The sequence below is a fragment of the Jaculus jaculus genome, chromosome 10, assembly GCF_020740685.1.
Source record: "Jaculus jaculus isolate mJacJac1 chromosome 10, mJacJac1.mat.Y.cur, whole genome shotgun sequence".
In the NCBI taxonomy this organism is placed as follows: domain Eukaryota; kingdom Metazoa; phylum Chordata; class Mammalia; order Rodentia; family Dipodidae; genus Jaculus; species Jaculus jaculus.
In genome coordinates this window covers 101,543,283-101,565,809 of record NC_059111.1, presented here as the reverse complement: position 1 = coordinate 101,565,809, position 22,527 = coordinate 101,543,283, and the positions used below count along the sequence as shown (strand labels likewise).

General features: G+C 47.5%; 1 protein-coding gene across 6 annotated transcripts in view; it reads left to right on the top strand.

Annotated features, from left to right (window-relative positions):
• Window positions 1–21,187, top strand: part of Dennd2a (DENN domain containing 2A) — a 129,219-nt gene extending 108,032 nt beyond the window's left edge. For all 6 annotated transcript variants that reach the window (XM_045160718.1, XM_045160715.1, XM_045160714.1 and 3 more), the window contains 6 exons: window positions 13,084–13,261; window positions 14,086–14,127; window positions 16,637–16,754; window positions 17,816–18,055; window positions 19,327–19,413; window positions 20,896–21,187. In XM_045160718.1, coding sequence (XP_045016653.1) covers window positions 13,084–13,261; window positions 14,086–14,127; window positions 16,637–16,754; window positions 17,816–18,055; window positions 19,327–19,413; window positions 20,896–20,927 — 697 coding nt within the window. In that variant the 3' untranslated portion in view covers window positions 20,928–21,187. The remainder of the gene's footprint in view (window positions 1–13,083; window positions 13,262–14,085; window positions 14,128–16,636; window positions 16,755–17,815; window positions 18,056–19,326; window positions 19,414–20,895) is intronic.
• The last annotated feature ends 1,340 nt before the right edge of the window (window positions 21,188–22,527 follow it).

Below are 22,527 nucleotides of genomic sequence, written 5' to 3'. Positions count from 1 at the left end.
CCTCCTGAGTGCTGGGATTAAAGGCATGCGCCACCACGCCTGGCCCTAAAAAAAAAAAAAATAGCTAGATGTAGTGGAACACACCTTTGATCCCAGCACTTGGGAGACAGAGGTAGGAGGATTGCCATGTTGGGGCCACCCTGAGACTATGTAGTGAATTTCAGGTCAGCCTGAGCTAGAGCGAGACCCTACCTCAAAAAACCAAAAAAATTATAGCCAGTCATTGTGGCACATGCCTTTAATCCAAGCACTCGGGAGGCAGAGCTAGGAAGATCACTGTGAATTTAAGGCCGCCCTGAGACTATACATAGTGAATTCCAGATCAGCCTGGGCTAGAGTGAGGCCCTACCTCAAAATAGTGGTGGCGCAAGCCTTCCCAGCACTGGGCAGCCAGAGGTAGGAGGATCACCATGAGTTCAAGGCCACCCCGAGACTACATAGTGAATCCCAGGTCAGCCTGAACCAAAATGAGACCCTACCTCAAAAAAAAAAAAAAAAAAAAAAATCAAGGGCTGGAGATATGGTTTAGTAGTTAAGGTGCTTGTCTACAAAGGACCTCAGTTTGATTCCCCAGGACCCACATAAGCCAGATGCACAAGATGGCACATGTGTCTGAAATCATTTGCAGTAGTTGGAGGCCCTGGCACACCCATTCTCTCCCTCCCCTCTTTTCTCTCTCTCTCTCTTTTTCTCTCACAAATAATTTTTAAAGAAATCAAGTCAAGTGTGGTGGTGAACGCCTTTAATCCCAGCACTCAGGAGGCCGAGGCAGGAGGATTACTTTGAGTCTGAGGCCAGCCTAGAGCTGCAGAGTGAGATCCTGGTTAGCCTGACTGAGCTAGAGACCCTATCCTGAAAAAAAGCAAAAAAAAAAAAAAAAGGAAGAAGAAGAAGCCCCTTGTGAACCAGGCAGCATCCAATTAGAAGCTAGACTTTTCTTTAGAGCGTTTTCTCCTTCAGTGACCTTTGACTTTCCAGCAGGGGCCCCAGTGAATTAAGTGGGACTGAGGGACTCCCCCCCCCCACCTCCACCTCCAAGCCTCCTGGCTCTGTTACTTATGGGCCAGGTGGAAGGATCTGTCTCCCTCGTTCTGTTTGATTTATGGGAGAGTGGGCCGTGGGGAATTGAAGGGTCTGTGAGTAGGCCTTACCCAACAGAGTCTGAAGAACTGGTTTGCTGGGAGATGTGGAAAGAAAAGTTATCAGCGTAATTTACAGCTGCCACCCTCATCCATTGGACTCTGTTGGCTCCCATACATAGATTCTCAGTTTGTTCAGCTGAATGGGGAAGGAAGTCTCCTGTTTCCTTGTTTGCCCCCAGTCTTGGGCCACAGAGCAGAGCATGAGAACAGGACACACCGTAACCCCAGTGAGTGGCCCGGTGACATCCCAGAGTGGGCCTTAGCCTGCTCTCCATCCCTCTCCCCCATAGACACAGTTTATTTACTCATCTTTGCTCGGGAGTCTGCCCACTGCAAGAGGAAATTACAGGGAGTTGTGGCAAATATTGTGTGAGTTATAAAAGGGTTTTAAGTTGAGCCAAAAGCCCATCAAATTTAAAATAACATTTTTGCTCCGTTTCATCTGTAGGATGAACATGAAGTGTTTCTAAAGGCTCTGTCAAGCCAAAGTTTGACAGATGGAAAAGAAAGAATGTTGCTGTGATGGCTCTTCTGTTGCCATAACAACCCAGATAAATATTTTTCCATGCCCTTGTCTTCATTTTCTTGATGATAAACATTTTGTTGTCTTTTTTTTTTTTTTTTTGGCCACGCCTGGCAATAAATTTTTTTTTTTTTTTTTAAGTAGAGTCTCACTCTAGCCCAGGCTGACCTGGAATTCATTATGGAGTCTCAGGGTGGCTTTGAACTCAGTGATCCTCCTACCTCTGCCTCCCGAGTGCTGGGATTAAAGGCATGCGCCACCACGCTCAGCTAATAAAAATATTTTTAAAGAATGATATGGTCGGGTGTGGTGGCTCATGCCGTTAATCCCAACACTCGAGAAGCAGAGGTAGGAGTGAGTCTTTCTGAGAGTTCAAGAACAGCCTGAGACTACATAGTGAATTCCAGATTGGCCTGAGCTAGAATGAGATCCTACCTCAAAAATCCAAAATATATTGATTAATTTTTTTATTTATTTGCAAGCAAACAGAGACAGAGAGAATGAGCATACCAAAGCCTCTAGCTGCTGCAAACAAACTCCAGATGCATGTGCCACTTTCTGCACCTAGTTATACATGGGTACTGGGGAATCAAACCAGGGTCGTTAGGCTTTGCGGGCAAGCACCTTAACTGCTGAGATATCTCTCCAGTCCAACATTTTGTTTTCTGTTTACTAATTTCAGTTCCAAAAAGTTTTAGCTAAACCTAGATTCCAGGCTGAAATGTAGCCAAAGCTTCACATAAACAAGTTTGGACAAAAGTTTTAGCTGTGGCCATAAGTGGTGGTGCACACCTTTTATCCTAGCACCCTGGAGGCTGAGGTAGGAGGGTCACTGTGAGTTTGAGGCCAGACTCGAGCTTCAGAGTTTTAATGCAGCTTGGGCTAGAATGAGACCTTGAGACAAGAAAAAAAATTTTTTAATGAAACAAAATGTTTAATGTCAAATATTTATCTTTTTAAAATATGTTTTATTTATTTATTTCATACAGAGAAAGAGGCAGAGAGAGAGAAAGAGGGAGGGAAAGAATGGGCACATCAGGGCCTTCAGCCATTGTAAATGAACTGCAGATGCAGGTGCCGCCTTGTGCATCTGGCTTATGTGGGTCCTGGAGAATCGAACCGAGATCCTTTGGCTTTGTAGGCAAATGCCTTAATCGCTAAGCCATCTCTCCAAGCCAATATTTTATCATTTTATAATGTTAGAAACCTGAGCTGAATGATAGGATACTAGGTAATGACAAATAGGAAGTGATATCAAATCTTGGCAGATAGTGGCAGTTGACCTTCGTGGGTCTCATGTGGTTAACTACACGAATAAGTTCATGCATGGCTGTGCATTTTCTCTTGTTTATTTCTCTTAGTCCATTTTTACTTAGTTTCCATAAGCTTCAATAAATTTTTGCGTTGTTTCTAGAACCAGTTGCACCCTACAGTGTTTGCCATCTCAGAGGAGTTAATAGTGGTTACCTTTGTGCTAATGTCCAAAGTATGACTTCAGGGGTTTGGCAGGTCCTCAGAGTGGTTGAAGACTCTTGGAGATAAACACATCTACTTGAGAAAAGCTCTATGGGCTGGGCATGGTGGCACACACCTTTGCTCTTAGCACTCGGGAGGCAGAAGTAGGAGGATGGCCAAGAGCTTGAGGCCACCCTGAGACTCCATAGTGAATTCCAGGTCAGCCCGGGCTACAAGACCCTACCTCAAAAAAACCAGAAAATGGGCTGGAGAAATGGTTTAGCAGTTAAGGTGTTTGCCTGCGAAGCCAAAGGACCCAGGTTCAATTCTCCAGGACCCACATAAGCCAGCTGCACAAGGGGCACACACATCTGGAGTTTGTTTGCAGTGGCTAGAGGCCCTTGCATGCCCATTCTCTCTGTGTCTGCCTCTCATCTCTCTCTGCTTGCAAATAAATAAATAAAATTTTTAAATAAATCTTTAGAGAAGCTCTATGGAAAAAGGACAATTTTAATAGCATAATAGTACATTCTGTCTAAATATTAAATACTAACTTCCAGCCGGGCGTGGTGGCACACACCTTTAATACTAGCACTTGGAGAGCGGAGGTAGGAGGATCGCTGTGAGTTTAAGGCCACTCTGAGACTACAGCGTGAATTCCAGGTTAGCCTGGGCTACAGCGAGATACTACCTCGAAAAAAAAAAAAACTCAAAAAAATATTTTAAAGACATGATACTTATTTATTTGAGAGAATGAGTATACTAGAGCCTTTTGCCATTGCAAATTCCAAATGCATGCCCCACTTTGGGCATCTGGCTGTACATGGGTCCTGGGGAATCAAACCCTAGCCAGTAGTAAGCAAGTGTACTTAACTATTGAGCCATTTCCCCAGCCCACCTATGTGATTTTTTTGTTTGTTTCATTTTTTGTTTGTGGTTTTATTTATTTATTTATTTACTTTTGATTTTTCGAGGTAGGGTCTCACTGTAGTTCAGGCTGACCTGGAATTTACTATGTAGTCTCAGGATGGCATCAAACTCATGGCAGTCCTCCTACCTCTGCCTCCCGAGTGCTGGGATTAAAGGCGTGCGCCACCATATCTGGCTGGTTTTTTTTTTTTGTTGTTGTTGTTGTTTGTTTGTTTTCTGCTTCTTGAGGTAGAGTCTCACTCTAGCCCAGGCTGACCTGCAATTCACTATGTAGTCTCAGGGTGGCCTCAAACTCATGGCAATCCTCCTACCTCTGCCTCCTGAGTGCGGGATTAAAGGCATGCGCCACCACGCCTGGCTTACCTATGTAATTTTTTTTAACCTCAGTAACTTGTGACTGAGGGCTTGAAGGCGTAGCCATGGAAACATGGCAGTCCTGCTTGGTGACACCTTCCTGAAATGTTTCACCAGGTGTAACATAACCTGAGTTTCCCTTTCATACCTGTCCTTGGAAGTGGTACACAGTAGAAAAGATGCATTGCTCTAGGTTTAGGGTACTCATAGGGTCATCCTTACAGCTCCTGGCTGGGAATGAGGAAACCCGTTGGCCTTTCGTTCTTTTGTTGTTGTTTGCTTGTTTTTTGTTTTCGAGGTAGGGTTTCACTCTAGCCCAGGCTGACCTGGAATTCACTATGTAGTCTCAGGGTGGCCGTGAACTCACAGTGATCCTCCTACCTCTGCCTCCCGAGTTCTGGGATTAAAGGCGTGCCACCACGCAGGCTTCCATTGACCTTTCTGGAGGAAGTTCTTTGCTTGGTTCTTGCTTACTCAATGATAGTTAGAAAGCCTGATAGGGACTGGAGAGATGGCTGAGTGTTTAAGGCACTTGCCTGCAAAGCTAAAGGACCCAGATGCCATTTCCCAGTGCCTACATTAAGATAGATACCTAAAGTGGTGCATGCGTCTGGAGTTTGCTTGCAGCAGCTGGAGGCCCTAGCACACGCATTCTGTCTGTCTTCTGTCTCTCTTGGCTTACATATAAATGAATTAAAAAAAAACTTTAAGGGGGCTGGAGGGATGGCTCAATGGTGAAGGTGTTTGCCTGCAAAGCCAAAGGACCCAGATTCAATTCCCTAGGACCCATGTAAGCCAGATGCACAAGAGGCACATGTGTCTGGAGTTTGTTTGCAGTGGCTAGAGGCCCTAGTGTGCCCATTCTCTCTCTTTCTCTTTCCCTCCCTCCCCCCCCCCCTCTTTACCTGCTATTTCTAAATCTTTCTCTCAAATAAATTTTAAAGAATTAAAAATGTATATGTTTAAAAGAAAAAACTAAGCTTGCTGGGTACAGGAACCCCAGGCTCGTAGAACTGAACCATCATCTCCAGATGTCAGCACTCCCCAGCACATCTTGATATTCCGGAATAAAGCTTTCCGCCCTGGAACCACTGGCCCACAGTAAACATCCTGGGAGCCGGTCCTTCTCACCTGCGTCCCTCGCTGAGCCCTCCGGTGGCCCTGCCCCGTCCCCCTGCGCATTCTCCTTCCTCCCCCACTTCTGTACAATTGGCCACAGCTGTGGGAGCTGACGTTTCTTCCCTCCACTCCTGTGGTAATGTGAGCCAGCTGTGAGGGCTCTCCTCCTCCTCCTTGCTATCCTTTGCAAATGCGTTTGCAACAGCCAGTGTCCCGTGAGAGCCATCCTTAGCCTCTGTTTTGCATTTCCCTAAGAGGACATCCGTCCTTGCTGGGCCCACCCCCCACTTCACGCATGCCCCGCATCTTCAGTCTTCCCAGGTGAGATTGCGTCCGCGCTTAGAGGTGACTGAGAAAAACACCTCTGCTGATGATCCTTCCTTCTCTCCTCCACTACTCGATCTCGAGGAAGAGCTGCCACCACCTAATGGTATTATTTACAGAACCCAACCTTTCCTTCTCCTGTTGCCCAGAACAGAGCAAGAGGAATGAGCCACTCCTCCAGCAGCTGCCTGCCTGTTGTCCTGCTGTTTGGAGCACCCTGGGCTCCTCACTGGGTGCTGCAGCTAACGAGGTGTTAATGATAACCAGGTGTGGAACCATTTGGCTCCAGCTGCAATGCCAGATCTGGCTATTCAGCAAAGAAAACAGTGAACATGCCTTTAAAACAGCTGCCAGGGGCCGTATCTACTTACATGGCCAACAGGTTACCAGGCTGAAGTGTCATCATTTTCCCCAGTTAAATCTAAATACAGGGCAATGGGTGTAGCGTGAATGGGAAACAGCGAGAGAGAGAGAGAGAGAGAGAGAGAGAGAGAGAGAGAGAGAGAGAGAGAGAGGGAGGGAGAGAGGGAGAGAGAGAGGGAGAGAGAGAGAGGGTTGGAGAGATGGCTTAGCAGTTAAGGTGTTTGTCTGTAAAGTCCTGGTTCAATTCTCCAGGACCCACATAAACCAGATACAGAAGGGGGTGCATGTATCTGGAGTTTGATTATAGTGGCTAGAGGCCCTGGTGTGCCCATTTTCTCCCTCCCTCCCTCCCTCTCTCTCTCTCTCTCTCTGCCTCTTTTTCTCTCTCAAATAAATAAAATATATTTTAAAAAAATAATTGAAGACTGGCGTGGTGGCACATGCCTTTAATCCCAGCACTCGGGAGGCAAAGGTAGGAGGATTGCCATGAGTTCGAGGCCACCCTGAGACTACAGAGTGAATTCCAGGTCAGCCTGAGCTAGAGTGAGACCCTACCTCGAAAAACCAAAATAATAATAATTGAATACAGTTGTTCCTTAGTTCCACTGAGGGAGTTTCATCTTTCTTTTTTTTTTTTCTTAATATTTTATTTTTATTTATTTATTTGAGAGACACAGTCAGACAGAGGGAGAGAGAAGGAGAAAGAGAGAGAGAGAACGGGTGCGCCAGGACATCTAGCCACTGCAGACGAACTCCAGATACATGTGACATCTTGTGAATCTGGCTTACGTGGGTCCTGGGGAATGGAACCTAGGTCCTTTGGTTTTACAGGCAAGTACCTTAACCGCTAAGCCATCCCTCCAGCCCCAGTTTATCTTTCTCTATTCATCCAGCGTATATGCCTTTAGTGCCAGCACTGGTTAGTGTATTTATTTCCCGGCCTCCTTCCAGCCAACTTCTCTTTCACCTGCCTCACAGTCACTGAGGCTGGCCCCAGGCCGCTGGCATTCTTGTCCCCCAGGGCCTCTCTGTCCCTGCTGGTGGCCTTTAGCAAGGGGTCACATGGTGCTGTAGTGGTCGGCAGCAGCCTTCTGGGGGTGAGAGTGCAAGAAAGAAAAAGGACAAGTGCTCTGCTCTTTGATTTGGGGAAAAGTTTAAGTAGATTCTTTTCTATTACAGTGACAGAGGAAAGTACAGAGATCGCCCTTCCTGCACCTCAGAACATCTCCTCTTGCCTTACCATCCGTCCATCTCTTTGGACTCCTTGTCTTAACCTGCCCTACCAATTTCAGAGAGTACTTTAAGATCGGTGTTGTTATAAAGCGATTAAAGGTACTTGTTTGAGCCAGGTGTGGTGGCGCACGCCTTTAATCCCAGCACTCAGGAGGCAGAGGTAGGAGGATCACCAAGAGTTCGAGGCCACCCTGAGACTACATAGTGAATTCCAGGTCAGCCTGAGCCAGAGTGAGACCCTACCTTGAAAAAAATCAAAAAAAAAAAAAAGGTTTGCAAAGTCTGACAGTCGAGCTCAATCTCCAATGCACACATAAAGCCAGATGCACAAAGTGGCACATGTGTCTGGAGTTCATTTGTAGTCGCAGGAGACCCTGGCATGCCCGTACCCACCCATTCTCATTCTCTCTCTCTCTCTCTCTCTCCCTCAAATAATTTTTTTTTTTTCAAGGTAGGGTCTCACTCTAATCTAGGCTGACCTAGAGTTCACTATGTAGTCTCAGGGTGACTTCGAACTCACACCAATCCTACCTCTGCCTCCCGAGTGCTGGGATTAAAGGCGTGCGCCACCACGTACAGCTAAATTTATTTATTTTATTTATTTTTTCCTTGAACTCACGGTGATCCTCGTGCGTCACACGCCCAGCTCTATTTTTTCCTTTTTTAAATAAATATTTTTTAAACTTAAAATTCAAAAGAGAGCAGTAAATCTCAAACCAGGTATGCTGAAGCATGGCTGCCCTCCCAACACTGTGGAGGCTGAGGGAGGAGAATTGTGAGTCGAAATCAACCTGTTTCAGAAAAAAATAAATGTGCTGGGCGTGGTGGCGCTCACCTTTAATCCCAGTACTTGGGAGACAGAAGTAGGAGGATCATTGTGAGTTCAAAGCCGGCCTGAGACTACAGTGAATCCAGGTGTGTGTGTGTGTGTGTGTGTGTGTATGACACAATTCTAGCTGGTTGTGGTGGTGTACACCAGTGGGAAATTGCTGAAGAGATGGAGACAAGAGGATCAGGAGTTCAAGTAAAACAAAAAGCTGGTACTTGGAAAATGGCTTAGCGGTTAAGGCCTTTGCCTTCAAAGCCTAAGGACCCCAGTTCAGTTCCCCATGACCCACATAAGCCAGATGCACAAGGGAGTGCACGTGTCTTGGAGTTCTTTTGCAGTGGCTAGAGGCCCTGGCGTGCCCATTGTCTTTTTCTCTCTCAAATAAATAAATACAATTTATAAAAAAACAGAAAGCGCAGTTCTGAAATGTGAGATTCTTTTACTCATCTATGATTTGTTGCAGAGCTGGGGATAGAACCCGTGGCCTCATGCCGGCTGGACAAGTGCTATGCACCATGTTGCCCCAAGTCTGGAAAAGGGATTTCAACCATGAATACTATAGTTTTACTCCTTAGTGATCAGCCTATACTAAGTCCCTCCTCCATCCACATGCCCCACTTTCTCCAGCTCCTACTGAGGAACTCATAACACACGCGCTGTAAAAGGGAACAAGTTTCATAGCAAAGGCTGCATTCAGGGCGTTCCTTTCTCAAGTCTCTTAAGTCACTTGGAAATGAAAGCCAGCATCCTATAAAACATGAAACATCAGAATTCCAACTTAGTCATTGCCCTCCACCTGCCCCCAGCTTTTCATTACGGCGAAATACATTTTACGGCCAGACCCAACATAGGCAAACGCTTGTTACTTACAACTGGGGCGTCAGCCCAGCTCACTCTTACTTTCTGTCCCAGTTTCCCTCTCATTTTGTTTTGCTTTGCTTCTTGCCGTGGTGGGAATGGAACCCGGCTCTCAGGCACACTAGGCAAGCACTCCACCACTGACTGACGTCACCAGCCCTGTAGGTTTTAATGCTGATCACAGCCCGTACGCTTGATTTCAGGAACGCCAATGGGCTGCAAACCTGTCAGGAAAAAAAAAAAAGAAAAGAAAAAAGAAAGCCAATATCCACACATGAACACGGACTAGTTCTGAAATCAAAAACTTTTATTTCAATATTTTATTTCTATTTATTTATTTGACAGAGAGAGAAAGAAAGTGAATGGGAATGCCAGGGCCTCCAGCCACTGTAAATGAACTCCAGACATGTACGCCCCCTTGTGCATCTGGCTAAAGCAGGTCCTGGGGAGTTGAACCTGGGTCCTTTGGCTTTGCAGGCAAAGGCCTTAGCTGCTAAGCCATCCCTCCAGCCCTGAATATCAAAAACTTTTAGAGAAGGTGATTTCAGCATATCCAGTGTTCTGCGTACAGACTGAGGAACAGAAACACAAATAGGAAGCCATTCGCCAGGGCCGGGGATGTGGCTCAGTGGGTAGAGTACTGGCCTAGCATGCACGAAGCCCTGGGTTCCATCCCCAGCATCCCGTGAGCCGGGTGTGGAAACACACAGCTGTAGTCCCTGACCTCAGGAGGAACAGTAGTTCAAAATCAGCCTCAGCAGACCTGTGAAGATTACACTCGCTTACAAAGCCAGCTGGCCTGAGTTCAATTCCCGAGCCAGACACAAAAAGTGGCACAAGCATCTGCAGGTCTTTTTTTTTTTTTTTTTCTCGAGGCAGGGTCTCACTCTGGCTCAGGCTGACCTGGAAGTAACTATGTGGTCTCAGGGTGGCCTCAAACTCATAGCGATCCTCCTACCTCTGCCTCCTGAGTGCTGGGATTAAAGGCATGCTCCACTATCTATGCCCAGCTTTTTTTTTTTCTTTCTTTCTTTTCTTTTTTTGTTTTCCCTTCCCAATTTGTGCCTCCCCTCTCACATACCAGAAAGCTGCCTTTCTTCTCTCATACTACGTTTGATTTTATTTATTTAATTAATTTATTTATGTATGTATTTGCAAGCAGAGAGAGAGAGAGAATGGGTGTGCCAGGGCTTCGAGCCACTGCAAATGAACTCCAGATGCATGTGCCACCTTGTGCATCTGGCTTTATGTGGGTACTAGAAAATCAAATCTGGGTCATTAGGCTTTACAAGCAAGTGCCTTAACCACTGAACCATCTCTCCAGCCCTCCCTGGAATTCTTGTGTTTGTTTGTTTGTTTGTATTTTGAAGTAGAGTCTCACTGTATCTCAGCTGACCTAGAATTCACTACGTAGACTCAGGGTGACCTTGAACTCATAGCAATCCTTCTACCATTGCCTCCAAAATGTTCTGGGATTAAAAGGCATGCACCACCATGCCTGGTTTATTTTATTTATTTGAGGGGGGGCAGATAGAGAGAAAACTTTTTTTTTTTTTTTTTTTGGCAAAAGAAAGAGAGAGAATGGGCACATTGGGGCTTCTTGCCACTGCAAACAAATTCCCAGACCTATGTGCTACTTTGTGCGTAGGGTTTTATGTGGGTACCATAGACTCAAACCCAGGCCAGCAGGCTTAACAACAATGACTTTTTACTGCTGAGCCTTCTCCTCAGCTCTGTTCTTTATTTTTTCAAGGCAGGGTCTCACTCTAGCCCAAGCTGACCTGGAGTTCATATTCAGGCCTGAGATTAAAGATGTGGGCCAAGATGCCCAGCATTTTTTGTTTACTTATTGTTTGTTTGTTTTGGTTTTTCAAGGGTCTCACTTTGGCCCAGGCTAACTTGGAATTAACTATGTAGTCTTAGGGTGGCCTCAAACTCACAGCAGTTCTCCTACCTCTGCCTCCTGAGTACTGAGGTTAAAGGCATGCACCCCCCGACACCCGGCTGTTTTTGTTTTTTTCTGGTAGGGTCTTGTTCTAGCCCAGGCTGACCTGGAATTTACTATGTAGTTTCAGGGTGGTCTCAAACTCACAGTGATCCTCCTACCTCTGCCTCCCAAGTGCTGGGATTAAAAGCGTGTGCCAGCAAACCCATTCATTCATTCTCTCTATCTCTCTCTGCTTGCAAATAAATAAATAATATATGTATGTGTATATATATATATATATTTTATATTATTTTATATATATAATATATATATATATATTATATATATAAAATAATATATATATATATTTTATATATATATATATACACACACACACACACATATATATATACATGTATATATATACATGTATACATACATATGTGTGTATATGTATATATATATATTTACTTATTTATTTATAATTCACTCAGCATATTTCAATAAGACAATGAGCATCCACTGAAAGAAAATAGGTTTTAGTTACTGTTTTAGTTTAGTCTATATTCTGTTGATATAATAAATTACCTGATGCTGGGTATTTTACATAGGTTGATTTTGGGGGCTAGAAAGTTTGCTCAGTGGTTAAGGTATTTGTATGCAAAGCCAAAGGACCCAGGTTTGATTCCCCAGTACCCACATAAAGCCAGCTAGCTGCATAAGGTGGCACATCATCTGGAGTTTGTTTGCAGTGGCCAGAGGCCCTAGCATGCCCATTCTCTCTGTGTGTCTGTTTCTTTTCCTGTCTTTCTCTCTCAAATAAATATAATATTAAAAAAAATAAATAAAAGGAGTTTGAGCCAGGCGTGGTGGCAGAGACCTTTAGTCCCAGCACTTGGGAGACAGAAGTACGAGAATCACCATGAATTCAAGGTCAGCCTAGGCTAGAGTGAAACCCTACCCCAGCAGTTAAGGCGCTTGCCTGCAAAGCCTAAGGACCCGGGTTTGATTTCCCAGTACCCACGTAGAGCCAGATGCACAAAGTGGTGCATGCATCTGGAGTCTGTTTGCATTGACTGGAGGCCCTGGCATGCCCGTTTGCCCTGTCTGTGAATGAAATAAATAAAATTAAAATGTTGACTTGACACACAATTCTGGAAAAATTGAGAGAATTGTGAGGTGTCTGGAGGTTCCAGACAGCACGGTGCCAGCTCCTTGGCGAGGGCCCTCCCGGCATGCACCCCGACCAGGCAGAGGCAACTGGCTGTTTGCAAAATAAGTGAGCAGGGAAGTTGAATAACTGGGATGGCCAGTCTGCTTTTTCATAACACCCTGCATTATGGGAGCAGACCTGATACACTCTGAGAAATTCACTAATGAACCACAGCCCCCAAGTCCTAATTACCTTTACTGGGTGCCACCTCTTAAAAAGTCCACTACGTCCACATGACCACCCTGTGAGCCAAGCTGCCAGCAAAGGGAGCTAGGTGGACAAACCACAGCTGTGGTTTTGAGGTTTGTTTGAGGAGGAACAGGAAAGAGAGACAGAAGTGAGTGGTTTAATCCAAACTTTACAGAGCTGGGCGTGGTGGCGCACGCCTTTAATCCCAACACTCGGGAGGCAGAGGTAGGAGGATCGCTGCGAGTTCAAGGCCACCCTGAGACTCCATAGTGAATTCCAGGTCAGCTTGGACTAGAGCGAGACGCTACCTTGAAAAGCAAGCAAACAAACAAAAAAAATAAATAAATAAATAAATAACTTTACAGAGAGCTGGGTATAGTAGAACACATCCAACATTTGGGAGGTGGAGGCAGGAGGATTACGCAAGCATTCGTGGCTCGTCTGGCTACGTAGTGAGTTTCAGGCCAGTTACATAAACCCCACGTGCGTCATGACTTGATGCTCAGCTGCGTGATTCCATACGCCAGATACGAGCAGTGTTCCTGCGGGGTGTGTCCTGCGCTGCTGATGCCCAGCAGGCTGCCCTCCCCCTCGCTGACCTGTCCCCCCTCTCTCTCTGTGCAGCACCCTGTCCAAGTGCTGCCATGCCATGGTGGCCCTCATCTACCCCTTCACCTGGCAGCACACCTACATCCCGGTGCTGCCACCGGCCATGATCGACATCGTATGCTCGCCCACGCCCTTCCTCATCGGGCTGCTCTCCAGCTCACTGCCGCTGCTGCGGGAGCTGCCCCTCGAAGAGGTGAGCCCGTCTCCCAGCCTCTGGCATGGGGTGTCAGGAAATAGGGCTAGCTGTGGCTCTTCCATGGCTGGTACTGTAAATATTTGACAGAGAAAGAGAGAGAGAGAGAGAGAGAGAGAGAATGGGCACCCCAGGGCCTCCAGCCACTGCAAACGAACTCCAGACACGTGCGCCCCCTTGTGCATCTGGCTTACGTGGGTCCTGGGGAACTCAAACCAGGGTCCCTTGGCTTTGCAGTCAAACGCCTTAACCACTAAGCCACCCCTCCAGCCCTATTTTCCTTTCTAAATGAAATGACCTCTGCTAGCAGCTGTTGAGAAGGATAGGAATAAGCAATGTAGCTGAATGTCAGAGCCCTGGCATCAGAAATAGCTTTTGAAACCAGGCGTGGTGGCGCACACCTTTAATCCCAGCACTCAGGAGGCAGAGATAGTTGGATCACTGTGGGTTCAGGGCCACCCTAAAACTACATAGTGAATTCCAGGTCAGCCTGGGCTAGAGCGAGACCCTACCTTGGAAAAAAGGACGGAAGGGAGGCAGGGAGGGAGGAAAGAAGGAAAAGTCAGAGTTCTGCCATAACCAATCAGAACAGAGACTCGGAGTCGAGCCACTGACACGCATGTGCTCCGGCCTTCCACATCAGTGTGGATAACCCCTTCCCACACCAGGAAACCTCAAGCACTTCTCATGTATGTGCCCTCCCCCCCCGACACACACACACACAGTTAGCTGCCTCTGCATGCCAAGAAGGAAGAAGGCTAAAGGCTCATCTCTATTCTGGAAGCCCTAGTGATAATACTCATCCCTTTTCCTCTGTCCTGTAGGTCCTGGTGGTTGACCTCATCAACAATCGGTTCCTCAGACAGGTGAGTCGACTGGCCAGCTGCAGCCTGCTCCCCTCTGCCTTTCCCACATCATTCCTGAGGGCTCACCCAGCTCTGGAAGGAAAGGCTTCTTGGGTAGCCTGGGGCTGCTAGCTGAGCTGACCAGCTGGTCCACCCCAGGCCAGGGCCAGCCAAGGAAGAGATAGGTTTAGGCAAAGCATTGATTTTCATTTGTTCAGGCATAAAAATGCTTTCAATTCAAGCCGGGCGTGGTGGCGCACGCCTTTAATCCCAGCACTTGGGAGGCAGAGGTAGGAGGATCGCCATGAGTTCAAGGCCACCCTGAGACTACAGAGTTAATTCCAGGTCAGCCTGGACCAGAGTGAGACCCTACCTCCAAAAAACCAAAAAAAAAAAAAAAAAAAAATGCTTTCAATTCAGAGTCAGGACATAGCAGGCGCAGTGATACAGACCTATAATCCTACTGTTTGAAAGGAGGAAGTAGGAAGATGGTAGAATCCCCCGGTCAGCTTGGGATTCACAGGGAATTCTCTCAAAAACAAACATCTAGGGCCAGCAGGGTGGCACATGCCTTTAATCCCAGCACGCAGGAGGCAGAGGTAGGAGGATCGCTGTGAGTTCAAGGCCACCCTGAGACTACACAGTGAATTCCAGGTCAGCCTGAGCTAGAGTGAGACCCTACCTCGAAAAACCAAAAAAAAAAAAAAAGGGTCGGGGGAGAGATGGCTTAGTGGTTAAGATGCTTGCATGCAAAGCCAAAGGAAGGGGGCTCATGTTCATTTGCACATGCTGGAGGCCCTGGCTCACCTGTTCTCTCCCTCTCTCTCTCACAAATAGATAAAAAAGAAAAAGGGCTGGAGAGATGTGGCTTAGCAGTTAAGGTGCTTTCCTGCATAAGCCAAAGGACCCAGATTCAATTCCCCAGTACCCACATAGGCTAGATGCTAAAGGTGGCACATGCGTCTGGAGTTCATTTGCAGCAGCTGGAGGCCCTGATGTGCCAATTTTCTGTGTGTCCTCTCTCTCTCTGTCTTTCTCTCTACCTATCTAGTTATCTATCTTCTTTCTCTCAAATAAATAAAATAAAATATTGGGGGGCGGGAGGTGGAGGGCGGGCTAGGGAAATGGCTCAGAGGTTAAAGGAGCTTGCTGGCAACACCTGCTTGGCCCACATTCAGTTCCCAAACTACCCAGATAAAGCTGGACAGGCGTTCTCTTGTAGCAAGAGACCCTGGAGCACTTAGACACACATGTGCAAGTAAATAAAAACACAAAATTAAATACAGTATTTTTATTGTATTTTATTGTTTTGGTGTTAAGGATGGAACCCAGGATATATTGTATATATTGTATATATATATATATATATATATATTGACCTACCCCTAATCACACCCTTAGTCCCTGACATTTTCTTTCTTTCTTTGTTTTTTCGAGGTAGAGTCTCACTCTAACCCAGGCTGATCTGGAATTCTCTCTGTAGTCTCAGAATGGCCTCGAACTCTCAACAATCCTCCTACCTCTGCCTCCTGAGTGCTAGGATCAAAGGCATGAGCCATGCCCGGCTGGTCTTGGTCTTTTTTGTTTGCTTGCTTGTTTGTTTCTCGAGGTAAGGCCTCACTCTAGCTCACGCTGACCTGGAATTCACTCTGTAGTCTCAGGGTCTCAGGGTGGCCTCGAACTCCTGCCTCTGCCTCCTGAGTGCTAGTGCTTTTGGGGTTTTTGAGCCAGGGTCTTACTGTACATCCCAGATAAGCCAGGAATTCAAGCTCCAGTCTCCCAAATGCTGGCATCATAGGTGTTTGCCAGCATGCATTCCTGGCTCTGAAATGACTGTACATTATTTTCATTATCAGAATCAGTAATACACATCCATTTCTTTCTTTCTTTCTTTCTTTCTTTCTTTCTTTTTTTTTTTTTTTTTTTTGAGGTAGGGTCTCACATCTGTTTACTTTGAATCACTGGTCCTAAGGGACCTAACTCCTATCAGGTTTGACAAAGGATAATTCCAGAAAGGCTGGCAGGGTGTCATCTGTGAACTTGATGTTGAGTAGTTACACGGCCTTTCCCCATCTGCTTCCACCTCCCAGAGGCTGTCGGGGTAGGAGCTTCTCCTGGGCCCAGAGCAGACAGCCCGCTTCCGATCACATCGCACTGGTCACCTGCTCTGGACAGTCTCCCAAGGAGTAGTCACTGCCCTCAGGGTGAGGCAGCGAACAAAAAAAAAAAAAAAAAAAATCTACCAAGTGTCCCCCAGGAAGCACCTCCACACAGGCATTGTGTAACATTTAATCTGCACAGCGGGGTCGATACTGGCTGGTGGCCTATCTCACAAGTGGAAACACTCAGGCTCACAAAGCTTGTAATAAATAGAATGGGGATGTAGACTTCAGGTCCCTGGCCCCGAGTCGTGTTCCTTCCACTCAACAAGGAGCTAAGCCGGCCTGCCAGAGCAGCAGTGGGCACGTGGTGCCAGGCCGGATGCAGCCTCCAGGGCCAGGGCCGTGGCTCACCTACTTCTGCTCTCTAGATGGAAGATGAAGATTCCATCCTGCCCCGGAAGCTTCAGGTGGCCCTGGAACATATTCTGGAGCAGAGGAATGAGCTGGCCTGTGACCCGGACGGAGGGCCCCTGGAATGTATGCACGGTAAGTACGGCATCCTCCTCCACCAACGGGGCCGCCCATTCCCTCCGGGCTAAGGGGCCAAATGAATGAGAGACATGAGAAGGAAAAGTGGATTAGCTCTTCCTATGGATCTCATCCCAATAACTTGTGGGAAACTTCCCCTTCTCCTCCATATAGGCCTCAAAATACTCTGTAAAAAGAAGAGGGCTGAAGAGATGGCTTAGCAGTTAAAGCACTTACTTGCCTGCAAAGCCTAAGTGCCCAGGTTTGATTCCCTCAGAACCCATGTAAACCAGATGCCCAGGGTAGCACGTGTGTCTGGAGTTCGTTTGCAGTGGCTGGAGGCCCTGGTGCACCCATTCTCTCTCTAATTAATAAAAATAAAATAATTTTTAAAATGCACAGAGGAGCTGGAGAGTTGGCTTAGTGGTTAAGTCACTTGCCTGCAAAACCAAAGGACCCAGGTTCAATTCCTCAGTACCCACATAAAGCCAGATGTACAAGGTGGCAAATGCATCTGGAGTTTGTTTGCTGTGGTTGGAAGCCCTGTTGCACACATTTTCTATATATCTGCCTCTTTCTGTCTCTCACTCTCTCAAATAAATGAATAAAATAAAATATATACAACAAACTATTTTGAAAAAAAAACACAGAGCTTGGCGTGGTGGCGCACACCTTTAATCCCAGCACTCGGGAGGCTGAGGGAAGAGGATCACTGTGAGTTCGAGGCCAGCCTGAGTCTTCCTAGTGAATTCCAGGTCTGTCTGTGTTACAGCGAGACCTTACCTTGAAAAATCTAAAACACTGTGGACATGGTAGTTCAGGTCTTTAATCCCAGCACTTGAGAGGCAGAGGTAGGAGGATCGCCGTGAGTTCGAGGCCACCCTGAGACTATGTAGTGAATTCCAGGTCAACCTGGGCTACAGCGAGACCCTACCTTGGAAAAGAGAAAAAGAAAGAAAGAAAAGAAATGGCAACTTTGGGAACCTTTTTTCTTCCACTGCTGTGACTGCTAACTGGCTGTGTCAGGCTCTGTCCCCTGTCCACCCTCACTGTCCCTGGACTTTCTCCGCTTTGCTCAGGCCCCGAGTGCAGCCCCTTGAATGAGGTGGTGTCCGAAGCCTTTGTCCGCTTCTTCGTGGAGATTGTGGGCCACTACTCCTTGTTCCTGACGTCGGGCGAGGAGAGGAGCCTGCAGAGAGAGGCCTTCCGCAAAGCCGTCTCTTCCAAGAGCCTGCGGCGCTTCCTGGAGGTGTTCATGGAGACGCAGACGTTCCGCGGGTTCATCCAGGAGCGGGAGCTGCGCCGCCAGGATGCTAAGGGTTAGCGCGCCTTCCACGATGGGGCCACTGAGCTAGAGGTGCCCAGGCTCCGAGAGGCTGAGGAGCAGGGACGAAGGTCAGGGCCGAGGGTGACGCAGGACCGAGCTCACATCCGAGCTGAGCTGGGGACCGTGGCCAGCCTCTGCCTCTCCTCTTCCTTCCCATCCCCCTCTTGGCCATCTGTCTGGCAAAGGCTCCTTCCATTCTGCTGTCCCACATGACAAAGCTATACAGCATCCTTTTGTGTCTCCCCGCAGCCCCGTCTCCCCCTCCCCTCTGTCCTTGTCCCCACTTCCTACCTGGGGTGGAAGGGTGGTGGCCTTGCAGTCAGATGCTGCCCAACATGGCTTCGTCCATCGCTGAGACCCACCCTTCTCCTTCCTCCTCCACATTCTTTCTCTCCCACGTTCCTGTCTTTAGGGGGAGAGGGCGGGAGAAGTGAGGAACAAGGGGGAAATCATTTCAGCCAGTTTTGTCCCTTGTCTCAACCCTCCTGGGAGTTTAAACTCCAGGGTTGTTGGGAAGGGTGGTTTCAGAGGGGAGCTAAACCTGGGGAGGAAAGGCGCTCACCTGGCCAGTGTGGTTATGCAGAGGCTCCAGAAGGTGACAGGGCAGCCCCACGGGGCCCCAGGCCTGGAAGTGCTAGGGTGTTAGGAGCTTGGAGCTTAAAGCCTTGCATTCCCCCAGCCCTTTGCACAAGAAAGACAGGCTCCCTCACCTCAGGGAATTCACGCGGGGGCCAGTTGGAATTCCCAGGGAACTGCACTGTCACCTGTCAGGAAAGTTCAAGGAAGTGGAAAAGTTCGGGAGCTTCTCCACTCTCTGGTTCATCTTTGAAAGCATGCGTCTGACACGGTGTAGGCGCTAAGAGGGTGTTTGCCAAGTAAAAATAGAATTGCATGTATGAGCTGGCTTTACAGCTTTCCAGTGACAGCTGCTGCACACGGTCAGGCAATTACAAGGGTAATAAAATCCTATATAAACCTCATGATTCAGGGCATGTTTACAGAAGCAACTTCATCCCAGAAGCAAAGGTTCCCTTCCCTGTGGTGGTGAGGAAAGCGATTTATGTAGAAATATAGATATGCAAAGAGAGAAATGGGGGAAAAAAAAAAAAAGCCGAGCATGATGGTGTACACCTTTAATCCCAGCATTTAGGAGGCTGTGATAGGAGGATTGCTGTGAGCTCAAGGTCAGCCTGGGAATAGAGTGAGACCTACTGAGAAAAAAGAAGGGGGGGCTGAAATGGATGGAGTTTCTCTTGTTGACAGGTCTGTTTGAGGTCCGAGCTCAAGAGTACCTGGAGACCCTCCCCAGCGGAGAACACAGCGGCGTGAATAAGTTCCTCAAGGGACTGGGTAAGGCCTGGGTCCACTCCCTGTCACCTCCCTCCGTTCCAGACGGTCTCATGTGGAGCTCTGGCCAATTCCTTCCCTGGAGCTAGGGCCCTAAGTAAAGTCGAAAATGGACATTAGACCTCCTCTCCTAACCCATCCCTAGCAAGGAACTAAGGAAACAGGTGCCGCTTCCTGGGCCCTGTATTGCCTTCCTGTCCTCTTCAATACCATCGGAATTCCAAGCTCTTCTGGGAACTGAGAGGATGCAGATCTGGGGACAGGCCTCTCTCACCCTCCCAGCGCCCCCAAATAGTAGAAATGTAAAAAGTTTCAGGATGGTGGTTTAATCAGCAAAAATGTCCTTAGAGGAAAAAAAGAGGGCTGGAGAGGTGGCTTAGTGATTAAAGCCTAAGGATCCTGTTTCGACTCTCCAGGACCCATGTAAACCAGATGCATAAGGGGGTTCATGTATCTGGAGTTCATATGCAGTGGCTGTTGGCCCGGCACACACTCACTCTCTCCCTCCCTCCCTCCCTCCCTCCCTCCCCCCCCCTCAAATAAATAAATAAAATGTATTTCAAAAAAATAACAAAGAGAGATGGCTGGCTTAGCTGTTAAGCACTTGCCTATGAAGCCTAAGGACCCCGGTTCAAGGCTCGATTCCCCAGGACCCATGTCAGCCAGATGCACAAGGGGGTGCATGCATCTGGAGTTCGTTTGCAGTGGCTGGAGGCCCTGGCGTGCCCATTCTCTCTCTCTCTCTCTCTCTCTCTGCCTCTTTCTCTTTCTCTGTCACTCTCAAATAAATAAAATAAAATAAAATAAACTTAAACAATAACAAAGGAGGAAGGGAAAAAATGAAAGAAGGAGAGAAAAAAAGAAAGGAAGAAGGTTGGAAGGATTGCTTAGCGGTTGCCTGCAAAGCCAGAAGACCCAGGTTCAATTCCCCAGGACCCATGTTAGCCAGATGCACAAGTGGGCGCAAGCATCTGGACTTCATTTGCAGTGGCTGGAAGCCCTGATGTGCCCATTCTCTCTCTCATTCTCTCTCTCTCTCACTTTAATAAATAAATTCTAAGGGAGGAAGGAGGGGGGAAAGTAGGAAAGAAAATGAGAAAAAAGACAGCGAAGGTGAGAGGAAGCAGGCCCCAGGACAATGGTGTTCCCATCCTCACCCTCCATACGCCTGTGCAGCTGGAGTTCTCCTTGCTTGGTTCTTTAGAGAGGGAATCCACTGATTGCTTCCTTTGCAGACCTGTCAGAAGCCATCATTCCAGTACCTTCTGCCAATCTCCCTTCCAGACTCTGCAAGTCCGAGAAAGAGCCACCCTCTCCCCACTAGGGCAGGTGCTGGAGGACCTAGAGGGACAGCTCTAGGGAGGGAGAAGCTGTGAGGGCCCAAGTGGTGGGTGGCTGCCCTCGTCCACACCATTCTAGAAGGAGCAGAAAGGCTGCATCTAACTTGTGGACGGCCTGATGAGACAGTTTCAATTTCTTTTTTAGGCAATAAAATGAAGTTTCTCCACAAGAAATAACCCTCACCTGGGCCTCAAGAGAAAACTTCCTCCTAGGGAGACCACAGGTTTTTTAACACGATGTGGCCTTCTGCGAAGCCGTGGGGCCTGGGCTATGTCCCCAAGGCTGAGACACGGGCCAGGATGGATGCCAGCTGCCCAACTTTTCTCTGCAGAGGCTGGAGCAGACCAGCCAACATTCAAACCGCTATTACCGTGGTTGTCTCTGCCATTGGACTTTGTACAATCTTAAATATTAAAACAAGAAAGAAAGAAAAGTTGTTTGGGTTTTCTTTCTATTTTACTAAGAAAAGTCCCCCCTTTGCCGAGTCGGTCTTTCCTGGCCAGCCTGTTGGCAGTTCTGGAACTGGGAGAGGGGGAATGCGAAAGAGCTGCCACCGGGGCAGGAGCAAAGCAAGGTGATGCCACAGTGACAAAGGTCACCCTTTCTGGACTGGCTTTTCCTCAATGTGACTGTCCAGGCAGCTGGCTTTTCCCAACTGGTCTGTGACGCCACCTGGTGGCAGAGACCATGGACTTGGTTTTTGATTGTGTCTTCAGAATGCTTAAGCAAGTAGCCAGTAACTTTAGAGGGAAAGCTGAAAAGAAGAAATCTCATTAATTTTTTTTTTCTTTCGGTTTTCGAGGTACGGTCTCACTCTAGGCCAGGCTGACCTGGAATTCACTATATAGCCTCAGGGTGGCCTCGAACTCACGGTGATCCTCCTACCTCTGCTGGGATTAAAGATGTATGCCACCATACCTTGCTTCTTGTTAATTTTTGTTACTGAAATGATCTCACTATCCTAAAGTTTATAATAGTTCCTGGAACCCACCTATGACGCTTCAGCCACTACTGTGACCTCATTTCCATCTTATTCCAAGGACCCAGCTCAGCATAGCTGACATCACACGTATACAAAATAAGCAGCGGGGGACATCTGTTGACAAGAGACAGGTGCACATAACAAGAGGGAGGGACAGGAGTCGGGTGCAAGAGAGGCTACAATCTGAAGGCTGTCCAGTGGGGTACAGTGAGGAGTTAGGAAGAACACCCCTGCATACTTAATGCTGGGTCCCCTCTGGACACCACTAGTAACCCTGACAAAAACAGACTAAATCACCTGTGAGCTAGAGGTGGACAGAATTAACCCAAGTAGGAATATGTAGCTGGGGAATTTGAGAAAGTCCCAGTGACAAATTGATTTGTGGGGGCTTAGGAACCTATGGAACAAGCTCCTTGAATTAGTTAACTTTTTTTTATTTTTTGAGGTAGGGTCTCACTCCAGCCCAGGCTGATTTGGAATTTACTATGTAGTCTCAGGGTGGTCTTGAACTCACGGCGATCCTCCTACCTCTGCCTCCCGAGTGCTGGGATTAAAAGCAGTGCGCCCCAGCGGGGTGTGTGCCTGAGACTAATTCCAGGTCAGTTTGGACTAGAGCAAGGCCCTAACTTGAAAAAAAAACACAAAAACAAGTTAAAAATACTCTCAGTCTAGTGTGGTGGCACACGCCTTTAATCCCAGCACTTGGGAGGCAGAGGCAGGAGGACCCCTATGAGTTCAAGGCCAGCCTGAGACGAACTACTTAGTGAATTCCAGGTCAGACGGGGTTAGAGTGA